The 23,889-nt window shown below is 46.0% G+C and overlaps 1 protein-coding gene across 1 annotated transcript in view; it reads right to left on the bottom strand.

The window, feature by feature from the left end:
• Positions 1 to 23,889, bottom strand: part of LOC126520395 (solute carrier family 2, facilitated glucose transporter member 1-like) — a 58,564-nt gene that overhangs the window by 22,706 nt on the left and 11,969 nt on the right. Inside the window, exons 2-5 of the mRNA XM_050169324.3 lie at positions 16,005 to 16,103; positions 13,610 to 13,895; positions 3,519 to 3,689; positions 1,809 to 1,916 (exon numbers count right to left, since the gene is read on the bottom strand). Coding sequence (XP_050025281.1) covers positions 1,809 to 1,916; positions 3,519 to 3,689; positions 13,610 to 13,895; positions 16,005 to 16,103 — 664 coding nt within the window. The remainder of the gene's footprint in view (positions 1 to 1,808; positions 1,917 to 3,518; positions 3,690 to 13,609; positions 13,896 to 16,004; positions 16,104 to 23,889) is intronic.

Below are 23,889 nucleotides of genomic sequence, written 5' to 3'. Positions count from 1 at the left end.
TCCTTCTAGGCACATCTGAAGTTCGAAACATGGAGATGCTGTCCCCTCCCTTGGATACACCAGTCTGTGCTTGCACACATTTCACGATGAAATTTCACGGCGTCAGCGATGCGCATACCATCCCTTTCCCTCTCCCCTAGTACAGGGCAGCCAACTGGAGATAATCTCTGGTTACCCTCCCTGTCTTTCCTTTAATTCTCTCTCTCTCTCTCTCTCTCTCTCTCTCCGTAGCAATACATTAGAGAGATTTAACGTTTCAGTAGGTTGCGAGCACGCGCTGAAACTGCAGACTTTCGTAAATGGAACCATTTGTATGCTGCCCCACTTATCAAGTGTGTCGTGCAGAAAAACTGCATACTAAAAATGTTAGGGCTCTCATCACTTTCAAAAAATCCTCAGGTGAACTTGCCAAAAGATAATGTGGCACCTCAGTTAATATTTAGTCTGAAGAGAGAGAGAAAGAGCGAGGGGGAAAAGCAGGGAGGTCAACCAGACGAGCGTTCAGTTTGCTACCCTACACTGGAGGTAATGGGAAATAGAAATAGGAAAAGAAGAATGGAATGAGAGAATGAGCACTGTGGCGGGCACATAGCACGACGCGCAGTAGTGTTACTATAGGTCGCTGAGGCCAGTGTACCTCAAAAACTGCAGAAGCACGCGAATAGCTTTCTGCGCTATCGACTGATGTGACCAGGTCCCAAGAATTTTTCTTTCATAAAATGTTCTGCTAGAGTCCAGTCGGCTTAGGGCAGTCTGTAAAGATCTGTGCTGGACGTCGTATTGAGGGAAAGTGCACAACAAGTGTTCAATGGTTTCTTCAGAAACACAGGCGTCCAACACACAGGTGTCCAAGACACACACAGGTGTCCAAGACACACAGGTGTCCAAGACGGGAAGAATACGCGTTCCTAAATGCCCCACCAAGCCGTTGGTGACCAGTGTTGCAACCCCGCGGGAGAGGCTAGTTGGCACTTGGAGTCGTAACAAAGGGTCCAGGTTACGCAAGCGAGAATTACGCTCGGCGAGCCCCAGTCGCAAAGTCTACCCCACGCCGCGCGGCACAAGACTACATAAGATACTCGCAAATTTTGTGGTAGATTGTGGGGAGGGATAACATGAGATGGACGCTAGTCTCAGAATTCATATTGAAGACGCATGCCTTGAAAACTGATCAGATTCAGTTCCGCACTTCCAAAATGGGCAATCATGCAATTAACTAAAAATGTTTGCGCAAATTTCAGGTAAATAATAATTTCATAAGGCGTTATATCACACCCTTACTGATGTCCTCTCTCCTTAAATGGTGAAAAAGGTTATCTGCACCGCCATAGCCCTTAAAATTTTCGCAGTGCCTCGCGTAAACGAGTGGTGCAGCTCAATCGTTTACGTTCCTCTATACATGTGGTACTAGAGTGACGAGTAACGCGCGCTTTGGGAAATTACCACAGCGCGATTGGGTGGTTTCTCCTTTTTCGAGGAATGTACCGTAACTCTAATTCTAGTTTCCAAACATACTTCCACTTATATAGATCTGCTCGAAACATCATAAGCAGCGATTCTCCGCGGTACAATAATAATACAAGAAACGCAGTTCTTCATGGAAAACGACCGTTAACAGAGAATTTGGACAAATTATTCCACCCAAAGAAAGTAACAATAAACGCAGGCACTAAAGTTTGCCATTCGCGAGCCTCGTACACTACTTTCTTTTTAAATCTCTCTTTCTCTGGCAGCTTCCTGAAGGAAATACAAACACAATATTTTCGCGCGTGCTAAGAAGTAGGTGGCTTTGCCGCACGGCCGCTCACCTTCCTCCGCTTGCTTGGGCCTGCCCCGCACAAGCAGCAGGTACTTGGGCGACTCCGGGCAGAAAGGCAGCGTCACCACCATCAGCACCGATGGCACCACAGTGAGCGCTGCGAGGAAGGAGTAAAGTGAGCAGTGGCTCACGGCAGAACTCGTTTGCCGCCCAAGGCAATGTCGTTTATAGCGTATGGTCCGATTTTTGTGCGAGTGCAAATAATCAATTATAGACAGAGCACCGCGAAATTACACGGAAGAAGAATGGACACGAGAACAGCGAGGGCGCAGACTGCCAACTTAAAGAACGAACCAACTAGCCTAAACCAAAGCTTTATTGCGACTATAATTATATGGCTATTGTTTCCTCTTTACTAGCAATCGTCTGCTTCAGCGACTACCTTTATAATTATTCATCTGAATTATCCTTTCTTTTTCGCTTTTTTTTCCTTTTCTTGCCGGAACACACGTTTTTACCGCGAAAGTGCATATCTGAAGCTTTGTCAAAACAGCCATTTGTCAAACGAACCACACGACGCTCGAGTAACCTGAGAAACCACGCAGCGCTGAACGATATTTCGGTCATTCCTCAAAATTTCCAAGTACAGTTGTTTTTGTTTCAGCGAATTTCCTTGAGGAAGCATGTTTATCGCTTTCCATTCTTTTTTTCCGGTCGCGTGTTCTTTTTCGTGCACAGCTAGAGGAGATATGGACGTCAGATGTTGGCTAATTGCCCACAAGACCGGCCATCTTAGCACCGCACGCGACTGCGACCTTCTGGGCGCAGATAATACGTCCACTTTGAGAGCACTGTTTCTTTCAGCGCCATTACTTAGTTAAATCCTGGGGTTCTACATTCCAGTAAAACCGTAATATGATTACGAGGCCCACAGTAGTGGGGAATTCCAGACGAACTTCGCCCGCCTCGCGGTCTTCAACGTGCACCCAGACCAAAGTAGACGAGCGTTCTTGCATGTTGCCCCCATCGAAATGCGGCCGCGACAGCCAGCATTGGACTCGCGCCTTCGAACTCAGCAGCGGGTTACAGGCTCAGCGGGCTACCGCGGCTGGTTGCACACTCTCCTGCATTATTTCGGCCGATTAACTAGCTACCCGTCCTTTAGCATTAACATTTTACGGTCACAACATGACTAAGAATTGTTCTAAACACAGGACTCATGTTTGCACGTCTAGATAGACAGTTTGCAGGAAACGCCCAAATTACTTGAGCGAGTAGCTCGGCTTCCTTCCGTGTGGCGGGACAGCGAATGTCAGAAAGCACGTAGCGTCTGCGCTGCTGAGTGACAGATGTGCGTGAGACGTGCTGAAAGCCACTTACGTACGTAGCATCCACTCTCTTAATTCGAACAGAATCTGCATCGAAACTCAGCAGCGCCACCATGTCGGAGGGGTACGACCGCGGGGAAGAGTGAAGTGAAACAGTCTCACGCAAAGGATCTGTAAGGCACTTCATATTTATAATCGGTATTGCTATTCTGTGTTGGACAATGTTTTGGCGTACAGCTTTGATCAAATTGGTGAGATCTGTCACGTGATGCCGCGAAGAGCCGCCTCAGCTATATCTTCCCTGCCTCTTGCGCGGATATATATTCTGCCTTACAAATGAAAAATTGGCAATAACATCTACATCCGTCGTTGTTAATGCTCTGCCTATGAATACACTTGCGACGAGGATAGTGCAAACCATGGATACTTACTGAATAAGTACGGCCACAACTCGTCGTTTCCCAGAATCTGGGGGATACCGAGCAGCTGTGCCAGCAGGATGGATAGCGTGAGCACGAGCTGGTAGATGGTGCCAGCCGCGCCCCGGTACCGCACCGGCGATATCTCCGTCAGGTACATCGGAGCCAGTCCCGCTGTGAGACCTGGAAACACCGCTATGGTTAGCGTCTGCTGCTGACTCACCGACCAGTTACTTCTTTTGCTTAGTACCATGCCGTTTTCCAAGAGCGTGATGTTTGACCTATAATGATGCAATGATTTTACGTGCGTTTGTAGGTTAAAATATGACAGGAGCTGCATTTTATTTGTAGAAAGAGCTGCCGGTAAGCAGCACAGTTATTTCACTGTAGCAAAACAAACCTGATGGCAGCTCCGTTTGCAGATGCGACAATAATGGCGGACGCCATCCAGCACTGTTACTTTCCTGGCTCCGCATCTGTCATGAACTTGTAGTTAACAGGCTGTTCACGTGTGATTAACGAAGCCATTGATATGTTAAACGGCAAAAACGTATACGACATTAAGGGGATTGTTTTCGTAAAGTTAACTGTCCTTTGCGTGGACTAGTTCGACTTCAGAAAAAGCCACCTGAAACTAACTTTATGTTAGATAACACCTTTGACACGCGTTTCAGCTGTGCGGAATCAAGACTGCCGGATACCATTTTGCAAAAAAAGTGTCGTTTGAAGAAGCAAGACTTATAGCCGGTAAAAGAAACAAGACAAAAACAGAATACACCTAGCGAATGGGAAGAACAAATACCCGTTATTAGCACTAACACAATACTGACAAATCTCGTCATGATACCCTGAACGCCCTAAATTAAGCTTATCATTCATCTCTACACAAAAGCGCCACGACGGAACAGAGAAACTGAGGCGGAAATGAAATGGTGTGAAACTGCTTCCTTGGCTACTTAAGTCAGTGTCTGCCATCATACTAAGATTTAGATCCTGGGTAACTGTATCCGAATAGACGGCTGCCTTCTTCTGAAACGGCCGAGACGTTCTAAAATAAAGCGAACAACTGAACTGTGATATCTTTAGTGAAGAGACTGAATCGATGCAAATAACGGTGACAATTCTTGCGATAGCAATTATACGGACGATCGAATTAAGCGCGTTTGGCATCGTGCTTCGGCAGTACTTACGCGCATGCGCGGCTCGCCCATCGAGGGTTAGATATTCAAAGACGCGCAGTGCGTTTGGCTGCAAAAGCGACGAAGCCAAGTGCTATGGAGGCATTGTCACGCTACGCTCAATTGGCTCTGCATAACTCGGGACAGCGTTCTGGCTTCCCCTGCTTGAATGAGCGCTGTGCGCGCATGCATCAGCGCTCGTGCAGAGCAGCTGTGTGCAAACCACATCAGCACGTTAGCTTCCTGATGCCTTCAGCGCGATGTTAAACCTTGCTATCGCTTTCACTGCTTCGACTTCGGGTGAAATTGACAATTTATAGACATGTTGTCTATGTGCATGATGGCGCTACCCACAGAACGTATCGCTATCATTAATTTTTTTTGTCGAATGTTCGTCAATTTTCAAGCAATAAATACGCAAGGCTACATCAACTATAAACATATATTTGAGCGCAAATGCGCTTTCTTTGAAGTCACTGAGTTATTGGTGGGAACATTGCTTTCATTTCTTGTAAGTATCAGTATCTTGTCAAAACAATAAGGCTAGATCGCTTCAATCAAGGCACTGCGCACTGGTCGTGCCTGTAATTGTCCAAAAGCTCTTCATTAGAGATCCTTTGGCATTCAGCTTCCCCCGTAGGAAGCTTATTTGCTTAGCGGTGATTTCCTGCAAAATTGGGCGCACGGTCCTTTTTCAGTCAGGCGTCACTGACACGCAGGCGCCTACAGTTCACAATCAACCGACTGCCATCACTCGTCATAAACCGACCCACTTATCACACCTGTCCGATGCGCGAATGGAATGGGCCGTAATTTATAAACACCTGGCCCGGCTACATTCCAACTGCCCTACGTTGAATTTTCGGTGTCTACGGAGTCTAATCCGAAAGCATCGTTCACAAATACACATACAGCATAGGGACAGTCGACACCACTACCTGTGACCGCTGCGGAGGAAAATATCGCCCACATTCCATACCAACTGTCCTGCGTGTACAGACAGTCACTCTTTCCTTGGTTTTACTAAACGACCAGCCTCGACCAGAACACGTGATTCTTCAATATCGACATGATCATCATCGCACAAAGCCATCCAAACATTGCTTTTTTCGCGATGTACTGGCCCGTGTGAACGCCTACACTTCCTGTCCTCTACTGTGCGCTCATCGCCACCTTCCTCTCCTTCAAATCCTTCTGCATCTTCTTATCTACTTCCGTGCAAGGTAGACAACCAGATATTCAGATCTGGTTCACCTCACATACGTGTGCCTGCCTTTTTCCTGCCCCCCCCCCCCCCCCCCCTCCTCCATCTCTTTATCACACACACAGAAGACTCTCGACGCATATTTTCATGCCACGCCTGGGCTGGATTCTGTTTGTGGTCGTCTAATCCCGTAACCTTAATCGTAAAAGTGTCCATCATTTTTTTATATTGCTTCACTTCGACCATTAGAATGCAATATGGAAAACGCAAGGAGGCTAATGAATAACTACCAGTACATGCACCCATTCTAGGCTTCATTACAAATACGAACGCATTCACTAACTCACTCTACTATTTTATTCAGTGAATTAGTCAAGTGATCTACTGACTGATAAATGAAGCAATGTAATGTCTATCATCCTGCAGCATTATCTTTTACTCCCAACCGACCTCCCAACTTTTTTTCATTACACTTCTAGATCGAGGCAGTAATGCTTGCGACGATCTTCTACATCGCCTGCGGCCGGTTATACAATGGCATGATATCTGCTGTGACGAAGCTCTCCTACAACTTGACTTGAAGTGGAACTTTATCAATGCAGGCGATAACGATATCAAGTGAATGAAATTCGCTGCGTACGTGTGCACCTTTCTATCAGGCCACTTGCTATGGCAGTGATTTTGCTTTTACATTTAAACTCATTGCAACCTCCGTGTCCCAAATCCCTATATTTATTCAACTTCGACTTGCCACGAAGCCGAAATATTTGCTGATCTCCGTCATGCTCTCAAAGTAAACCTTTCGTGATCTTCGTGAAAATGAATACCCAGCCGTTCTCCTGACACCGTAAGTCCCGTAAGTATCCGACCATGTAAATTGTGTTCAGGATATTCGATGAGTCACAGTCTGCAAAGGCACTACGGCATTATTAGCATATACATTTTTTTACCTACCCGTCTTCGCTTAACTGCGACGTATTAGTGTCATGGGTGGCCGTGTCGTTTTGCACATAGCTTTTAAGAAACATTTAAGAAAACGCATCGTGAAAGGACAGCTGAGCTTTATTGCGGCTAGTCTTGACATGTGCCGGTCTGTTATCTAATTGCGCATATAACGTCCGTTATCTTGACCTTCGCCTGAGGAAGAGATTGAGTTGGACGCCTGCGGTGTCTGCAGTGTAGTAGGCTGACGCCTTTCGCTTTCCTGCCGACGTCGCGCGAATGGAGATTCAGTCGCGTCAGCTGAGATCTCACCTTGGCCTCTGCCAAGAAATGCAATCAAGGGCCAAGTTCAGGACCCGTCTTCGTGGTGGAACTCGAAACCCAAGATGGTTATGTCGCTGCGTAGTTTGCGGCCGGCGGTGATGTCGTCACTTCGTTTTCTCTTGCCAACAATGTGCGATTACCTCGAGAGACGCTGCGCACACCAGAGGAACGTGCTGTTTGTCACGTGGGCAATCTTATCTCGCCCTTGTTTAAGGGCTCCGTAAACAAGGCAGGAGATAGCTCTACTCCTGACGAGTGACAACGGGGTTTGTGAGGCCATGGGCAACGCAGACGGCACGACGCGAGGGGGAACACAGCCGCACGCCTTACCTTCTCCGTGTATTACCCCGCCTTTCAATGGCGTCCCGATTCAACAGGTGCCACTTGGTGACACGCCCCATTAGATTAGGTATAAGTTTAGCTTAGCCATGTTTTAGTTCTAGCACTCTCGCTCATATATTCGGTTGTGGTCGAACGCTTAATATACCATGTTTGTCCACTTGAATATCGCAATCTGAACCATCTCTCTCATCACGAACAAAATACGAAGGGTTCAACAGTTACCGAAGCCAGAAAGCTGATTTGAAAGGTGCATGTAGCGCTTTCTTTTTTAATAAAAGAGAGAGCTTGTGAGGGCGTTCCCGATGTAGAAAAAAAGACAACGAAATGACGGTAAATTGAAAACGTGGCCGCTTCGCTCAAAGGTGTACGGGGGGGGGGGGGGGGGGGGGGGGAGTGAAGACGTTGCTGCGAAGCATTGATAGCGATAGCAAAATTAAGCGGCTTGCAAGACTTCATTCCATTCTCAAGAACAGACACAGCAATCAAAATTTGTGTGCTTGCAAATGAAACCATAATATCTTTATGGAACGCAACAAGCTTGAAGCACACACGTTTACACCGACTAGACCCGTCCCCTCAACTTCGACCCCCCATCTGGACTCTCTCGACTCGAGACAGTGGTACTTTACCGACTGTGGCTTGGTGTCGCTTTCACAAGATCTTTCACCTTCCGAGATGGACAAGAGCGCGGCTTGCAGTCACTGCGGCGGCGAGGAGACTATAGAACACGTACATTGTCACTGTCCTCGATACAGTGCGCACCGGCTGTCCCTAGCGGCCGTGTTGGCACGCCTTGACGACAGGCCACTTTGAGAACAGACAGCCTTGGAATGCTGACATTAACTGTCGTCGCACCTAAAGTCGATCAAGGCTTTGTTGACCCTGTTACATGGCAGTGGCCTGTTACTATAATGAGCCATCCCGTCCTTTTTTTTTTCGCGCCTTTCTTTTTGTCACCGCTCTTCTTTGCGTCTTTACTACCCCATTGCCTTCCCCTACTGCAGGGTTGCAAACCGGAGGCTTTAATCCTGGTAAACCTCCCTGCCTTTCACTCCTTTGTATGTATATATATATATATATATATATATATATAAGCGTTGCGCTCTGCCTCCGAGGTACGGCATGTTCGCGTGACGCCGCACGCAAGCCAACTGCTGCTGGGCAGAAAGAACAGCCCCGTCACAGCTACCAGGCCTCTCACAACGCTGGCGACACATTTCGGTAGTGCACGAAATGTTTCCCGTCGGCGTTGGTCTGTACCCAATGAGAGAGAAAGGGGCAGAGAGGTTAACCAGAAGGGAACACTAGGTTTGCTACCCTACGCTGGGAAGAGAGGCCAGAGGGAGGTAAAGAGATAGGAAAGCAGAGATAGAAATAAGGGGAGCACAGACATACAATCACAGCCGGCCACTGTTGCCGCATACTGTGACCTCACAGTAGTAGCTCTCGTAGAACTGTAAACATCACTTCGGGCTACAAACGCTTGTGCAGGACTGTCGTCCTTAAAAACTGAAATATTCGATACCGTTAGCTTTACAATATTTATTTATTTATTTATTTATTTATTTATTTATTTATTTGTTTATTTATTTATTTATTTATTTCATATACCCCAGAGGCTCCAGAAGGAGTATTGCGTGAGGGGGGCGGTAAAGATAACAATTGTGGAGCAAAAACATAGCTTTTGTTACATAAATATGAACAAAACGAGAATCAAATAATAAACAAAGAACGCGAAGTAAACAAAGATAAAAAGCAAGGAAGGTAAACGAACAGGAGTTAGCTTTTCAGTATACAGTAAAGCAAACAACCTTAGAACAAATGCTTACATAAATAAATAACAATGAAGTTAAAAGTAACAAAACTAAACATATACTTGCTTTTAGCTAAGTACTAGCCAAATATGCAGTATTCTCCGTTCCGCTCAGACCAGTGTGTATAGACAGCCAATAAGCAGGAATACTAGTGGAAGTGCTTATAGTATGTCTGCGCACAACGCTCGTATCAGCGGAAGGCATAACGGTGTCCTGCACCGAGCGGATTGCGCGAACCGTTGGCTGCGAGTCCACGTCGCTTCGTCCTTTCCACAACCAAGCGCAATCCGCGTCTCCGGAGAAGCGTGCGCGCGCGAGCAGCGCATGTGCCGCCGATGACGGTACAGCACGACGACTACGGCACCGACGGTGACGGCGCGAAAGCACCTCAAGCGTCCATCTATTTCTATCGCAGTAAACAGAATGGCAGAGGTTCGCGTTTTAGCGGTGAAGATCGAATCGGCAGCTTCCGCATGTCACGTATGCCCCCTTGGCAACTCAACTTAGGGAATTGGCTATGCTTACGCGTACATTTGTGAGTATACTTTTGTAAATGCGTCCGCCAAATAGCCCCATGAGTATCGGTGAATCCAGCTCCAGATAACGGCAGCTGTTGCTTTTGGTTGTCAACCTACGTTTAAAAAAAAAAAAAAACGTTCTATTTCTGCCAATAAGATTGCCTGTTTCAGGTTGTAAGGAGTTATTTATTTATTTATTTATTTATTTATTTATTTATTTATTTAAAATACCTTACATGCCCTATGGGGGCATTGTGTAAGGGAGGTTACAAAATCAAGGGAAAAAACAGAGTAAACAGCCTTCTAAAGTGTAATACAAAAGATACGCCTCAATGCAGGGCTTATCAACATTACTAACAAAAACATGAAAAAGGAACAACTGAAGTAATGAAAGGCCATAAAGGTACATTTAAGGAAATAACACGAGCAAAACTTAACGTAAGGTGCTAATACTAGAAAGTAAAATACACGAAAAATGAACATATCAGGGAGTACAATTCTTGAAGGGATATTTAGGGAAACAGAAGCAAAAGAGCTATAATATATACAGGGCATACAAGTGAACACGTGACGCAGCATAAGATAGCTATTCATAGGAACGAGATAGCAATGCATCAATATAAAAAAAAATCAAAAGAAGTTCGAAGCACATTGCCAAGTGTAAAAAACAAGATAAAGTGATTTGTAAGTGCTATTATGAAAAATGCTCGTGTAGGAAATGACGAAATTTTTCTTGATCTGACTCGGAAGCAATGTGATCAGGCAGATTGTTCCACAAGGGAATGGCCGCAGGGAGCGCGGAAAGGTTAAAAGCATGTGTCGTACCGTACATGCGCGCAAAACTTAAGTGGTTATTTAATCGGCGAGACGTGTCGAGGCGATCTGGATATGCAGTGTGGATTGTGTGGCATTATAAACATATTTGTGAAACAAGGATAACAGAGCGATATTACGGCGAAGAACTAAAGGATGTATGGAATGATCGAGTTTCATTTGCGTTACGCTGGAGTGATGGCTATAATTACGTGAAATGAAACGGGCAGCTCGGTTTTGGACTGATTCAAGCATGTCGATTAAGTATGTAGGATGCGGGGACCAAATGGATGATGCATACTCGAGCTGTGGACGAACAAATGTCTGATAGGCCAATTTGCGGATGTTGGAAGGTGAATTACCCAGATTACGACGTAGGTAACCTAATGTCCTTGAAGCTTTTGCGCAAACGGTTGCAATGTGGTCTGTCCAGGAGAGGTTTTCGGTTAGGTGAACACCCAAATATTTATACGATACTGTATGTAACAATTCTTTATTATTGACGTTTTATAAAAAATTTGAGTTGTGACGCTTACGACTAAAAGAAATTACCTGACATTTTGATACATTTAAAGCCATTAACCAGGTGTTACACCAATTATGAATTAGGCTAAGGTCATTTTTAAGGGCCAGGTGGTCGTCAGTACTGTTAATTGATCTGTAAATAATGCAGTCGTCAGCGAAAATACGTAAGCTAGAAGGAACATTGTGGCAAATCATTTATGTAAATTGGTTTATTATTATTATTATATGGTTTATTTGCCTAAAGAAGCCTATCAATATCCTGGATTTTTTTTTTCATTTTGGCCAATAATTCATGACGTGTAGTTCACCTGGGGTACGGAGATGCTGTAGCGGAAATTGCAGATTAATTTAGAGGCGGAAATTGCAGATTAATTTAGAGAATTTAGAAGGCAAAGTGACTCGGAGCTCACTGTATGATCCCTTATCGCGATATCTTTACGGGCGTCCGTGAAGGATGACCCCTGGAGGGGTCCTGGAATTTTTCTGCTCAGTGGGGCTTAGACTGTTCTAGCTATCTATGACGCAGGTCAACTGCGCAGCTCCACTCACGAAAGGATGTCTTCATTCCTTTGCTATCATGTCAAATAAAGCACACTCGCCACATGTGTCTCCCTGCCAGCTGGCAGACATGGCTCGCTTGCTCGTGGTAACCGTTACTCGGCAAGACTGACTTTTTGCCCACCGAAAAACAACCAAGATCTGAAGAGAACGGCAAGCTCCTACGGGAAGTATACGCTACACATTTATAGCTCAAAATGCGGAGCGTCTGTGTGGAAACAAGGACTTTTCGCCTTAGAGTTCGCGTCTGCAGCACTGGCAGACAATATATTGGGGCCTCAAAAAAGCTCATGAGTTATAATCTTGCTAACCGTATGCTAGCGTGTGTTTTACGTACCAACTATGCCCATAACTTAACTTTTCTTAACTAAAATATTATCAGGCGCCTTACCAGCATTGAACTCGGCATAGAAAGTTCGGCATAATGTAAGTACGTGAAGAGGAAAGCTCTGAGCCACCCCAATTCCTGTTCTGAAGAGTAAATAGCCCGTACGGCAAATAGTTAAATTTTTTCGCCAAAATATGAATGCCGAGCGATCGCCCTCAACGAACTTTACAATGAGAGAGATCATTGGCCTTCCCTACACTCATCTTAGGAAACAGTGAGTTGAATCCGGCCTACGAACAGCAGTGATGATGCTTGCTGCTATAGCTCCTACGTGCCCACACTAGCGCATAGAGTGGCCGGACGAGCATGCACCGTACTCGAAAACAGCGCCGATAGAAGCGCTGAAGCCAAACGCGAAGCACCACTCCACAGCTGAGATAAAGCGCCTCCTGAACTGAAACTGAAGTGGTGTCTCTAAGTGCCAAAGCAAGATAGGTGCTCCGAGAACGTGGGACTAACAGCTCGCCAAGCCCTAGCTGCATGTGTGCCCCAGAAGTGGCTATAGTTCACACGGAATTTTTGTAGGCTCGCTTATTTCCACAATGTGAAGCCACAAGAATACGCCACTTAGTGACAGTAGGGTCACGGATATTATAGTGCGCGGTGGAGCAACTGGCACTGGACGGTTGCTAGGCCAACGGACAGAGATAGAGAGAAAGAGAGAGAGCAGCTATGGAGGTTATATTTTTGAGCAGAGAGAAAATACGGTGCAATGCCGTAGCACTTCATATAAAAACTTGTGTCGCAGTCAATCGCCTATTTGCAGCTCGATTGATGCACTTAGGGGCACTGCAGCTCCGCATATAGCATCACCCACGTATACCATGACTGCATGCCCGCAAGCCTTCAATGAACTTCTGCCTTCAGATAGAATGTCAGTAAAGTACGGTATCTGGTTGGCAATCAAGTGAAAGATAAACTGTCATGCTGCAATGAGGGCAGTTTACTTGCTCACATTGGATCCACATCCACAAGGCGCAGTTCTCAACAGCTATGGTAGAACGTAACACGCCTACATTAGCAATGTGTTCTGCCAGCCGTTTGGATGGTTACAACAGGCATCGCTTGCGTTCATTACTGTGCTATATAGATTCAGGTGAAGCTGTGATTATCACGTCATTGTACCGTGGAGCCAAAGTGCCTGCATAGCAATGAATTCAACTAGTTGGGGATAGAGAAAGCGTCAGGAACTCACGTACAATGTCACTATGCCCTTTTAAGGGTTAAAGAAATGTGCACAAATCATCGAAGACGACTGTATGACTATATATGTATGATTCTCTTAGTTTGTCTAAAGCAACATTACGGGATGCGATACTCTACAGTCCAACCGCCGACCACAGCATAAAAACCCGCCCGAGTCCACGAAAAGCACATTTAAGAACAAAAGCTACGGAAGCACAATACCGTAATGTATCACTGTGGGCAATGACGACGGAGGTGTAGTTCTATACGTTGACAAAGTTGAAAAGCAGTGGCGGGTGCCAGCGAACTGACCGGCATTCACTCCCGCGACCAGGCGTCCCACAACGAGCAGCTCGCAGGACGCGGCTCCCCTGGCCATCGTGAGCAGCGCGGCAGCGGCGAACACCAGGCCGCTGTTGAGCATGAGCCCGCCCTTGCGGCCGAACCGCTCGGCCACGACGGCGGTGAGTAGGCCGCCCAGCATGCCCCCGACGCAGAACACGGCCACGAACACGCTGAACACCAGCGTCACCGCGCTGCGCGGCGTCGGCTCGCCGTAGCGTTCCGCCAACGTTTCGTTGATGAACGACTCCAGCACCTGCGTGCGAGCGCGGCAGTGGATGCGAGCATCGATTCAAGAGGCTGGATGCGTCACCACAAACTGTGCCTACGAGATAAATGACGAAGCTGTCACGAAGAACACTCGAGTGCGAAAAAAACCGTAGTCAGCACACAAACGCTCCTACATTTCGTTTTCAGAAGGAGAAACAGTGCGAGGACATTCCAAAAGGACTACTTCTTGGGAGAGTCGGTGCTTAGGCTTGGTGTACACTCCTGTTGTGGAGCGTCGTTTGGAACGTAAAAAAGGACAGAGGAAACACAGTGAAGCGCCTCTGTCCTCCTCTATCATTTTTCACGTTTTAAACCAGGCACCAAAACAAGAACATACAGCAAAACGAGGATATTGTTAGATTCAGGCGGACCTTGCATTGCGGATACCGGACATCAATTCCTCTGCCGGAGCACCATCTTTAAAATAGGAACAATTATTTTATTCTGTCGAAACCCTCAAGGTCAGGTTGGTCTTACCTGTCCTGTTCTGCTCGTAGCAACGTTATACTGTCGACCTCCATATTTCCTGAACGCTCAACACGTAACTAATCACTTCTGATGCTGCCAGAGTACAGGCGCTGGTAGCTTTGTACTGACTACGGGTCCTCAGTAATGAACAAAAGTTTAAGGGTGAGATGTCGTGAAACAATTGGAAATGGCTCCTCTACTGCCAGCTTTTCTCTTCAGACGACCCCGTACAGTGAGTTGGAACCGCGGATAGAGTTCTTCTGACACGAAAGGCGATAAAGCAGTAAGGAACTAGAGTAATTCGAGTGGCTCAAGTCCAATTCGCGTTATTCGTCTTTTAGGAACAATGTCGCGTGCACAGGCCTCCAAGAACTGATGAGTTTTGCGGATGCTTCAATATGTTTTTCATGCAACCAGCATAAGTTGGCGCTGTCAGGTGGTTTTTCTATCTCTTAGGGCAGGATAAATACGAGGGCGAATCATAAAGTCTTTGCCCCTACTTTTTTTAGTCAAATTATGGCCGTAAATGTAAAGTCAACATATCGATTCCCAGCGGTGGACCTTTCTTCAAGTTTCTCGGACCGGCTCGGCCTTACCTTCCGGTAGCTCCGCAGCACGGCGCTGCTGTCAGTTGTTGAAGATGACAGTTGTGCTTCACAAGTCCACGGCGTACGAGCAACGAAGTGTGATTCGTTTTCTATGGAGCATGAGATGAACGCCCATCAAAATCCACAGGGGAATGCAGTCCACGTATGGGGAAAGGTGTCTCGCTTTGAGCACTGTGAGGTAGTGGTGGTGTGAGTTCGCAAAAGGCCGTGAAGACTTGCATATGAACATGAGCGTGGTTCTACAGTACGTAGAATAGTACGTAGAATAGTACGTATATTTGTAATTACCTGTATGTACGTTATTTTTGCTAATAAAAAATAGGGGCAAAACCTTTCTGATTCGCCCTCGTAGTTGTGGAGGGCCTTTGTAGTCAACGTTTTGACAAAGAGGCTTGCCTTCGTCATGGCAACTGTCTTGTATTCGTCTTTTTGTTCCTGCCAAGACCAGGACAATTTCCCTTATCGAGACGTCGGCTCAAGCGAGATATCATTTTCTTGTGAACCGCTGCTTTCTTGGAGCAGGAGAAGAGCTTGTTCCGGAATATGCGATATGTGGGGCTAAATGGAGGGCTCGCAAAAAAGAGGCGAAGTTAAGTTGCAGCTGTTCTGCAGTAAACAGGTATTCACTAGAAATTAATTATCATACAAAGCATGGTATGGATTTACATACGCAGTGCTTGCGCATTTTTATTCACTCTAAAAAAGAAAGAGTCAGGGACAAAGTTATGGAAACGTGAGCTCGAATGTTTAAAGCGTAACCGTCATGGAAGCACCGAAAGTCATTTCGTTATACTGTGGTTACTTTTTTCTTCTGTAGAGTGGTAGAGCGCACCATGCTTGCCCCGAGCGGGAGCACCAATTAGGGATATGTTTTCAGAAAAAGGAACTCTCTCTTTTCTAAATGCCGCTCGCTTTCCCCAGTGTCACTGTTGCTTTGTTTTGCGGCTTCCAAGAGCCTATGTTCCAAACCATGGCTAGTTGCCCCAGAAGTGCTTTTTCAGTCTCCTAAGCGTGCGAACCTCTTGCGGTGAGTTGACGACTCCAAGGTGGTAGCCATGGTGGAAGGCGGATCCCACGGCGGACGACAGCACGGCTAGCACCAGCGTCGGTGTCAGGCCCTGCGAGGAAGACGCACTCGTTAGATGGACTGGCAATGCATCGAAGGCGGATATTTGGGCACGTGCTGTGCTACCTAACGCGAACCTTACCCTTCACCCGGAATAATAATCGCATGGTGGCTGCCTGAAAATAAAATAATGTGCAATGGAGAGGTTGGCGATGTGGGACGGTTTGAGGAGTGCGGCAGTTTAAACAAGTTTAACACCACTTGAGCTACGCAAATGAGTAAACCATCCACAAAAAGCGCCAGCGTACATATAGTTCCCATAGTAATTTGCCACTAATTTGTTGTGGAGGAGTGCGAGTGAACGAAAAATCTCTCTCTCGTCTGCAGAATGCAAGTAACCAACAGTTTGGCTGTTACCACATTGAAGCCAAATAAGCAGGGGCCAGATGTGTGGAAGAAAAATATTCAAAAAATTAATTTATGCAGTGTTTTCTGCCACTGTTCTCTTAAGATTAATCAACTATTCTTCCACGTAAAAGGAAAATTTCGCTCCGTACTGTATTCTTGAGAGGAATGGCACGGTACGATGGAGGGAGGAGTGGCACACCTTCCCTACCCCTCCCTATATGCGCTACATGCTTTTGATTCTGTCGAGCAAAAACAAAAAAAATTACATTATGGGGTTTGATGCACCAAAACTACGATTTGATTATGAGGTGCGTCGTAGTGGAGGACTCCTGAATAACTTGGACCACCAGGAGTTCTTTAACCTGCACCTAAGCTTAAGTATACGGGTGTTTTCGCGTTTCGCCTCTCTCTAAATGCGGCCACTGTCGCCGAGATTCGATCCCGTGACCTCGTGCTTGGCAGCCCAACACCACGAGCAAGGGCATCATGCCGAAGCTGCCAGAGCGATCAGTGACAGTATGAACAAGGAGACTGAGGCATTTGTTTGTGTTCAGTGGGGACCTGCCCACGTATTTAAAAATTATGGGGTTTTACGTGCCATTTCATTGTTTGCAATATTTTTTTCTACAATGCTTCCAGAACGTCCTTGAAGGAGTTCCTGTGGTAATGTAGGAGAACGTCTGGTGCAAATTTAGAGCATCGATATGAAAAATCAACTAAGCATCGAATCCAAACGTGAAAACTGCCCCGTTCTACCCACTTCTCCCCTACAACACGCCGTGTCGCTGCAAAGTGGTTCCACAATTTCGACAAGAAAAAGTTAACGATGACCATTTTTTATCTTCCAAAGGGAGCGTAAAACCACGTTGAAGATGGCACTTTCTCTAAACGTGTGAGCGGCCGGCCTCACATCGTTCAATGTAAAAAGCGCAAGACAAAGTGCACGGTGTCCTAAAACAAAACGTACATAAAAATAATCCGCTCCAGTTGCAATTCCTGCAGCAAAACGGCAAAACCAAAGGCACTTGCAGCATTGAGATAGATTGCTGCAAACGGCTTTCTGCGACGCGTGCCTCGGATATCCCCGAGCAGCGATCTTTGCCCTCCTCTCCCTCTTGCCCAAGAACAACTTCGGCACGTGACGACGCGGTGGCGCGGAAGCGAAAATCGTACTGCTGCTCCTATCGGCTTGGAAATAATCGTCGTGGCTCTCAAGTTCTGATAGCCACAACAATTATTGGAAGGCTAGCATCACACCTAGGGCTGATGGAAAGGTCCTGAACGATATAGTGACATACTTTCTTTTTCGCAAATGTTCGTAGTCGACTTCATTTGTGCGAGAGAATCATTTGCACAAAAACTACTAGACGCGGGAGCCTACTTGGTTTGTGAAAAAACATCGCGAAAAGCGCGCACGCCAGGACGTGCAGGATAGACGGAGCGCATGCGCTCTGCTTCGTCTTCTCCGCCTGTCGCCTGCGCTGTTCGCCACTCTAAAGCAATTATATAGTTTTCATGTGAAATGTCGTTTTGTCCGGTATCTTGTAAGCTATTGGAACATCGAGACATTTGAAAGTAAAAACAAAAGTATGGAAATGAAGAAACTGCAATTTACGTCAACGAAAGAAACATTATCCCGCACATTACATATCGCAGATAAGAGACACACACCCTTAGATTGTCATGAGGCCGATTTGTACGCAGTCAACACACCGTAACGTACCATTTCGGTTTCCCTTGCATAGTACGACCATGGAACGCGATTGATACTTACATTAAGCAAACGCTTGTCAGGATCTAACCGCAGCAATGCACAATATAACTTTCGTAACTTTCGTTGTGTTGGTTCAAATGTTCGTACAGGAATGCAACGACTGCAAAGCTCATCCGAGCCCCCTGTAGTGCACACAACGAAACAGCGCGCTGCGCTTATCCTCCCCACAGTCGTTGATTACGCCACGCTGGATTGACCGTCCAGAAGGCTACATAAGGGCGCGAAACGCTGGCATAAGCATCTCTGGTGCCTGGCATCCATCGGCGCCTCTCGCGTCGCAGGTCGCCGCCAGCGCCGCCAACCGGCCGTCGAACAGGGGACAGTCCCCCGCTCCCGCTGTCCAGCACGACGGAGGGACGGCGTGTCCACTCGTGCAGCGCGCACAAAGCGGCCCTAAATATAAAAGCACGGCCGAATCCCACGGCGAGCGACGCCGGGACCGGCCAAGCGCGAACGCCGGTCTCCGGCCAGCTTGTTTATGAAGGACGGCTGCTCTCACTTGGCCGGAGAGATGCGGCCACGGTGGCCGATGGAGCTCGCGACACGAGCCGGCCGCGATCGTTCGGCGCAGAGCCCGCGAGGGAGGGCAGGGCTCGGGATCTTCGCTTTCTCGAAACAGAGACCCCTTGACCTTACGCTGACAAGTTACTCAACCGACACTTGTCAATGAAACTCACTTGGCTACCAGTGTCGCTTCTTATTTTTTTTTTTTAATAATGGTTAACTCACCTTTACGGTCAGCTAAAGCTAAAGGTGTTTCTGGTTTGCTTAATTTCCCTTGACAGCACATCTCAAGCATAAACCTGCACGAGCAAGTGCAATGTCTGGAAGAACGCTTATCTTGTACTCTCTTCAAAACGAAGGCAAGAAATTTAACAATGATACTTCTCGCAACGTTTGCTTTTTATTTATATGTCAATTTTTCTCTGTACAATTCTTTTTCGAGAAGATAAATTGATTTATCAAAAAAGTTTTATTTAGCCTACATAAATATTAGGGCGCCCCCATGTTCCAGCTGCTTCTTGCACCCCCCTCCCCTCCATAAAAAATAAGTACATATAAAAAATGCCAGAAACAATTATAGAACGAGCAGACCCAGATTCTACAGCCTATGTAATAGGTTCCGCTATATCTTCATGCCTTGAGAACCGTTTGCTGAGAATTAATAAATGATGCATCCAGGTTTCATACGTCCGCAGTGGTGACTCCTTTTGTTGTTTCTCTGATGGACCATTTGCAGAAGCAGTTTGCGAAGCTAAATCCTCCTGAATTAGATCAATCACCGCCACAAATTGTGTCTCTTTCGATCGCTAAGTGTGAGCGCACCTTGTGACATCATGGTGAGATGTGTTTGATGTTCAGCGTCCTGTCGCGTATACCTGAGTACTTGTGCCGACCCATGTGTGCACTCCGTCGACAGTGGAGTGTTTTTAAATCAAATTGATGTGGTGGCGCTTTGGGACAATGAGGAGTTTCCACGTATAGCAGTAGCACACGCAGAAAAATCGCCGTACTGAAGAGCAACTGACCAAAAATATATGCGCTCAACCAAAAAGAAACGAGGGAGGGGGGAGGCAAGCAAGGAGAAGAATCTTGGATCAGTGCAGAGTCGCAATTACAATTTTCCAAAGCTGAAGGACTCAAAAGATGTATCCTCAGTAGCACCATATCAGGCTGCAAGTTTTTGACACCCGTGAGAGCGAGGTATCTGCTTCGTAATATACATATAGGCCGCGGGCTTGACACTATAGTTTATTAACGCCGTGTATGCACAGTAACGAGCAGGAGGACCGCAGATGCTACGAAAAAAATTTTTTTCGGCGCAGCCTAGGCATGCAGGCTGGAATCAAATGTTATAGAGTACCGGCACCAGTTCAATCGGTGCATACGCAATCTACTGAGAAAATTCAGGTTGCATGACTGTGCTTGAAGAAATATTAATTTGTCGATGATTCCGTGGTCTCTAAACTTCTGCATGCTACTGTACGTAGACCGCGGAACATTCAGCCACGGAAAAGTAATAACGACTCTAGATGCTTTTGCATGCAGGATTTTTTGCATTCTTTCTTTATATGCCTATCTCTTGCGATATGTCTTGCTCATGCTCCTGTACGCAACACTGCGTTGCCGCCTGTGCAACAGGAGCTCCACTTGGGCTTCTTTATCGCGATTTCTCGGAGAGCGGGGCCAGGCTTGTTTACCGCAGATACGCCGCTTCTAGTGCCTTCCGCAAGACGGCGCGCTGGGTAGACTTGTTTTCACGTGGAGAACAAAAGAAAATAATAAAAATGGCATCAGAAGAGTCGACTGTCCCAAATAGTAGCTTAGAAACTACCACTGGAGGAAAAGAAAATGGCCTTTAGAAATGTAGCTACGACAAGTACAAGAGGAGACGCGAAGAAGACTAAAAAAGAGAAGGAAAGAAAGGGAGGGTAGCCAGTGTGTGTACCGGATGGCTAATGTGTGCTGGGGAAAAAAGTAAAGGGAATAAAAGATGACAGAAAGAAAGAAGGAACAGAAGTAGAGCAATCAAATGCACACACTCGCGCGATCTAATGCGAGGCATCATTTAGAGTCGGTCACGCAATTCACAGGCCGTAAAGTATCGGAGCAGCACATTTGAGGACTTGAGTGTTGAACTCGTTCCGCACCAATGTCCAAAGACTCTTTCCAATACAACGTCACTGACATGCGTAACAGCATGAATTTGCACTAATAAGAATCAATCAATCAATCAATCAATCAATCAATAAATCCGTTTTTATTTAACGTGCCCAGGTTTTATTTAACCCCAACGTCTGAGTGCTGGCGCACGCATAAAGTAAAAACCAAAAACAAAAGCAAATTAATTGTAGGGGACTATAATTTTAAGAGAACACACACACAATGAATAGAAAGAACAATTGTGAACATAAAGACTGTACAACAGAGCGCAAGGCAAATACAAAAGAAAAAGGAGCAGAAAGGCAATTGAACAACGCTTGAAACTATAACACAACAAGACAAAGCTCGGAAAAGAACGATGACAGCGAGTTATGAAAAACATCAAGATAATGAAAATAAGCGTTTAAAGACTGTATTCTGCGGATCGTTGAGTGTTAGTGATAACAGGCAGGAACATGGAAAAGGTTTATGTTCTCTGGTGATCTTGTGCGGAACACGAAACATGATACTATTGAGGAGTTCGGGGCAGGTGAGGATATAGTGAAGGAGTTTGAAAAGAAACAGATCAGTGCGACTACAACGGCAGCGAAGTAAGGGCAATGACAATAATCCAACGGTGCTAGAACAAGGTCCAGTGTCCGTGTTAGCAAAGCGGTGATGATATGGGCTAAGAAACTCATTCTGTATCCGATCTGTAATGTCACTGTTGGATCTGGAAAAGCCATTTCACACGACCGACGCATATTCGAGTTGAGGAAGACAGATTGCTGTGTAAAACTTCCGGAACGGTATAGGAGACATGAATTTATGTCTCCTATACCTTCGACAGTCTGCAAACAGAGCCAAGAGAGCACATACCTCACATTGCAACGCGTTTAGTGTGAGCAGAAAAGTCTAAGGTTGTATCAAAAAGTACACCGTGATCATCAATCTCACAGACCTTACACAACGGTACAGAACCTACAGAATAAAAAAAAAATGCTTGCTGTTTTACGTGTGAAAGTCATGACTTTGGTCTTTAAAGCATTCAAGGTGAGGGTGTTAGCTTTGCACCAATTAGAAAATGAAAGCAGGTCCGACTGCAGGGTGCGACAGTCATCAACAGTGTGAATTTTCTTTAAAAACTTGATGTCATCCGCATATATAAGGAAAGGAGAGTTCCGAATAGCGGAAAGAACGTCATTAGGAAAAATTAAAGTAGCACTGGTGCTAATACTGATCCTTGTGGAACGCCGCTACTCGCCATATAAAAAGACGTTTGGCCATCGACGTTAACATAAGATGATCTGTCAAGAAGATAACAAGACATTGACAACTGACGAGTCAACATCAAAATGCAGAAGTTTGATCAGAAGCAGTGAGTGGGTGACTTTATGAAAAGTTTTGCTGATGTCAAGTAGATGGTGTCAACTTGCCCCCATTGGAGAAGCGGCGCGGAAATGGCGTCATAAAACTTGCAAGATTTGGGATAGCGGAGCGGCCGGGGAGAAATTCATGCTGATTCGAAATCAGTGAGTTCTTCACAATAAAAGATAATGTATTGTGAAGAGCGAGCTCAAAAATCTTAGGCGCTGCACTGAGAAGAGAAATTGGGCGATAATTCGAGACATACGCTTCATAGCCAGAATTAAGTCCAGGATGAACACGAGCAGTTTTCCACATTTGAGGGAAAGGGGAAATATTCAGAGTTATTAAATGTAGATGTCACTATTGGGGCATATATACTGGCGCGAACGTTTACAATTGTGGAGGGGATGTCAGCATGACCGCAGGGTAGGGAAGGCTTCAAGTGCTTAATGCATTCGCTGACGAGCTTTTCATCGAGCACTAGATGTAAGAACCGCCGTGTGCTGCCGAGTGACACCCGTGTTGAAACCTGAAGCTTTAGGTAAGGACTAGAAATGGGCCGCAAAATAATCCGCGACTTCTAGGACTTCTACTCCTCTGGAGTCGAGCAGGCGAAAGAACCCTCCACGTTTACGCTTGCGGAGGTACTTCCAAAATTCCGCGGGCCGGTCGGAGGCGCTCTTTTCCAAGAATCCAATATGCGAGTCGTGATCCCGCTTATAGAGGCGTTCACAGAGAGTCGGAAGAAAGCGGAATTCTTCTCTCCACTCATTGGGCACACGACTGCTGGATTTATGGTGCGCGCGGTGTTTAGGCGTTTGAGAAATTTACGTATTCTGACGCAAATCAGTGGGGATATTTGGAGCGCTTGCACTGAGGAATTTTTTTGCACATACTGGTCAAAAGAAGCTCCGTAAACAGACCCATTTGGTCATCAACAGTGGTTTTGTCTGTAACCAGTGAGCAGTAGGTTATGGACAAGAAATCGTATAAACCAACGTAATCAACACGCGTCAAAGCAAAGCGATATTATTTATTTATGCCACTGGAGGAGCTCTTACTCAGGGCTGACAAAAAGGCGGCTATCTTTAGTGACGAATGAAAGTTATCCGGACGCACAAGGGATATTTCAGAACGGGGTACATCTAAAACTTCAGCATTTGAGATGCAAAGGACTAATACGTTGCCACAGGAATTGGCGATCGAGTTATGCTGCTGGAAGGAGCAGAAGGACAGAAAGTCCAACAAGAGGCTACATTTCTTCTCTGTGTAATAATCGTAATGATAATATCTAAGAGTATTACAATCAATTCCAGGTGTGTTAAAATCACTAAGAAGGATTACTTTGTGCATGCTATGGGAAGACCTTTCAACAGAAGAGATGACCTCATCAAACAAAGCAAAAGAAGTATTCGGCTGTAGACAGAAACATCCGAGTAACAATTTTTCACAGCGCGCTAGGCTGATATGTTGCGCCGAACATATCTCAGTGAGTTGTCAATAGCAACCAGTACGCCACCCCCTTTTTGTTGAGATGCACTGAAGTCCCAGTCACTGCGGAAGACGTTGTAGTGCGGTGGAAAGAAGGATGAAGAGATTTTTTTGCTACAGAGCCAAGTTTAGGAAATAACAAAAATAGGAAAAG

This window comes from Dermacentor andersoni, chromosome 3 (genome assembly GCF_023375885.2).
Source record: "Dermacentor andersoni chromosome 3, qqDerAnde1_hic_scaffold, whole genome shotgun sequence".
Classification (NCBI taxonomy): domain Eukaryota; kingdom Metazoa; phylum Arthropoda; class Arachnida; order Ixodida; family Ixodidae; genus Dermacentor; species Dermacentor andersoni.
This window is presented reverse-complemented; position numbering and strand designations above follow the sequence as displayed.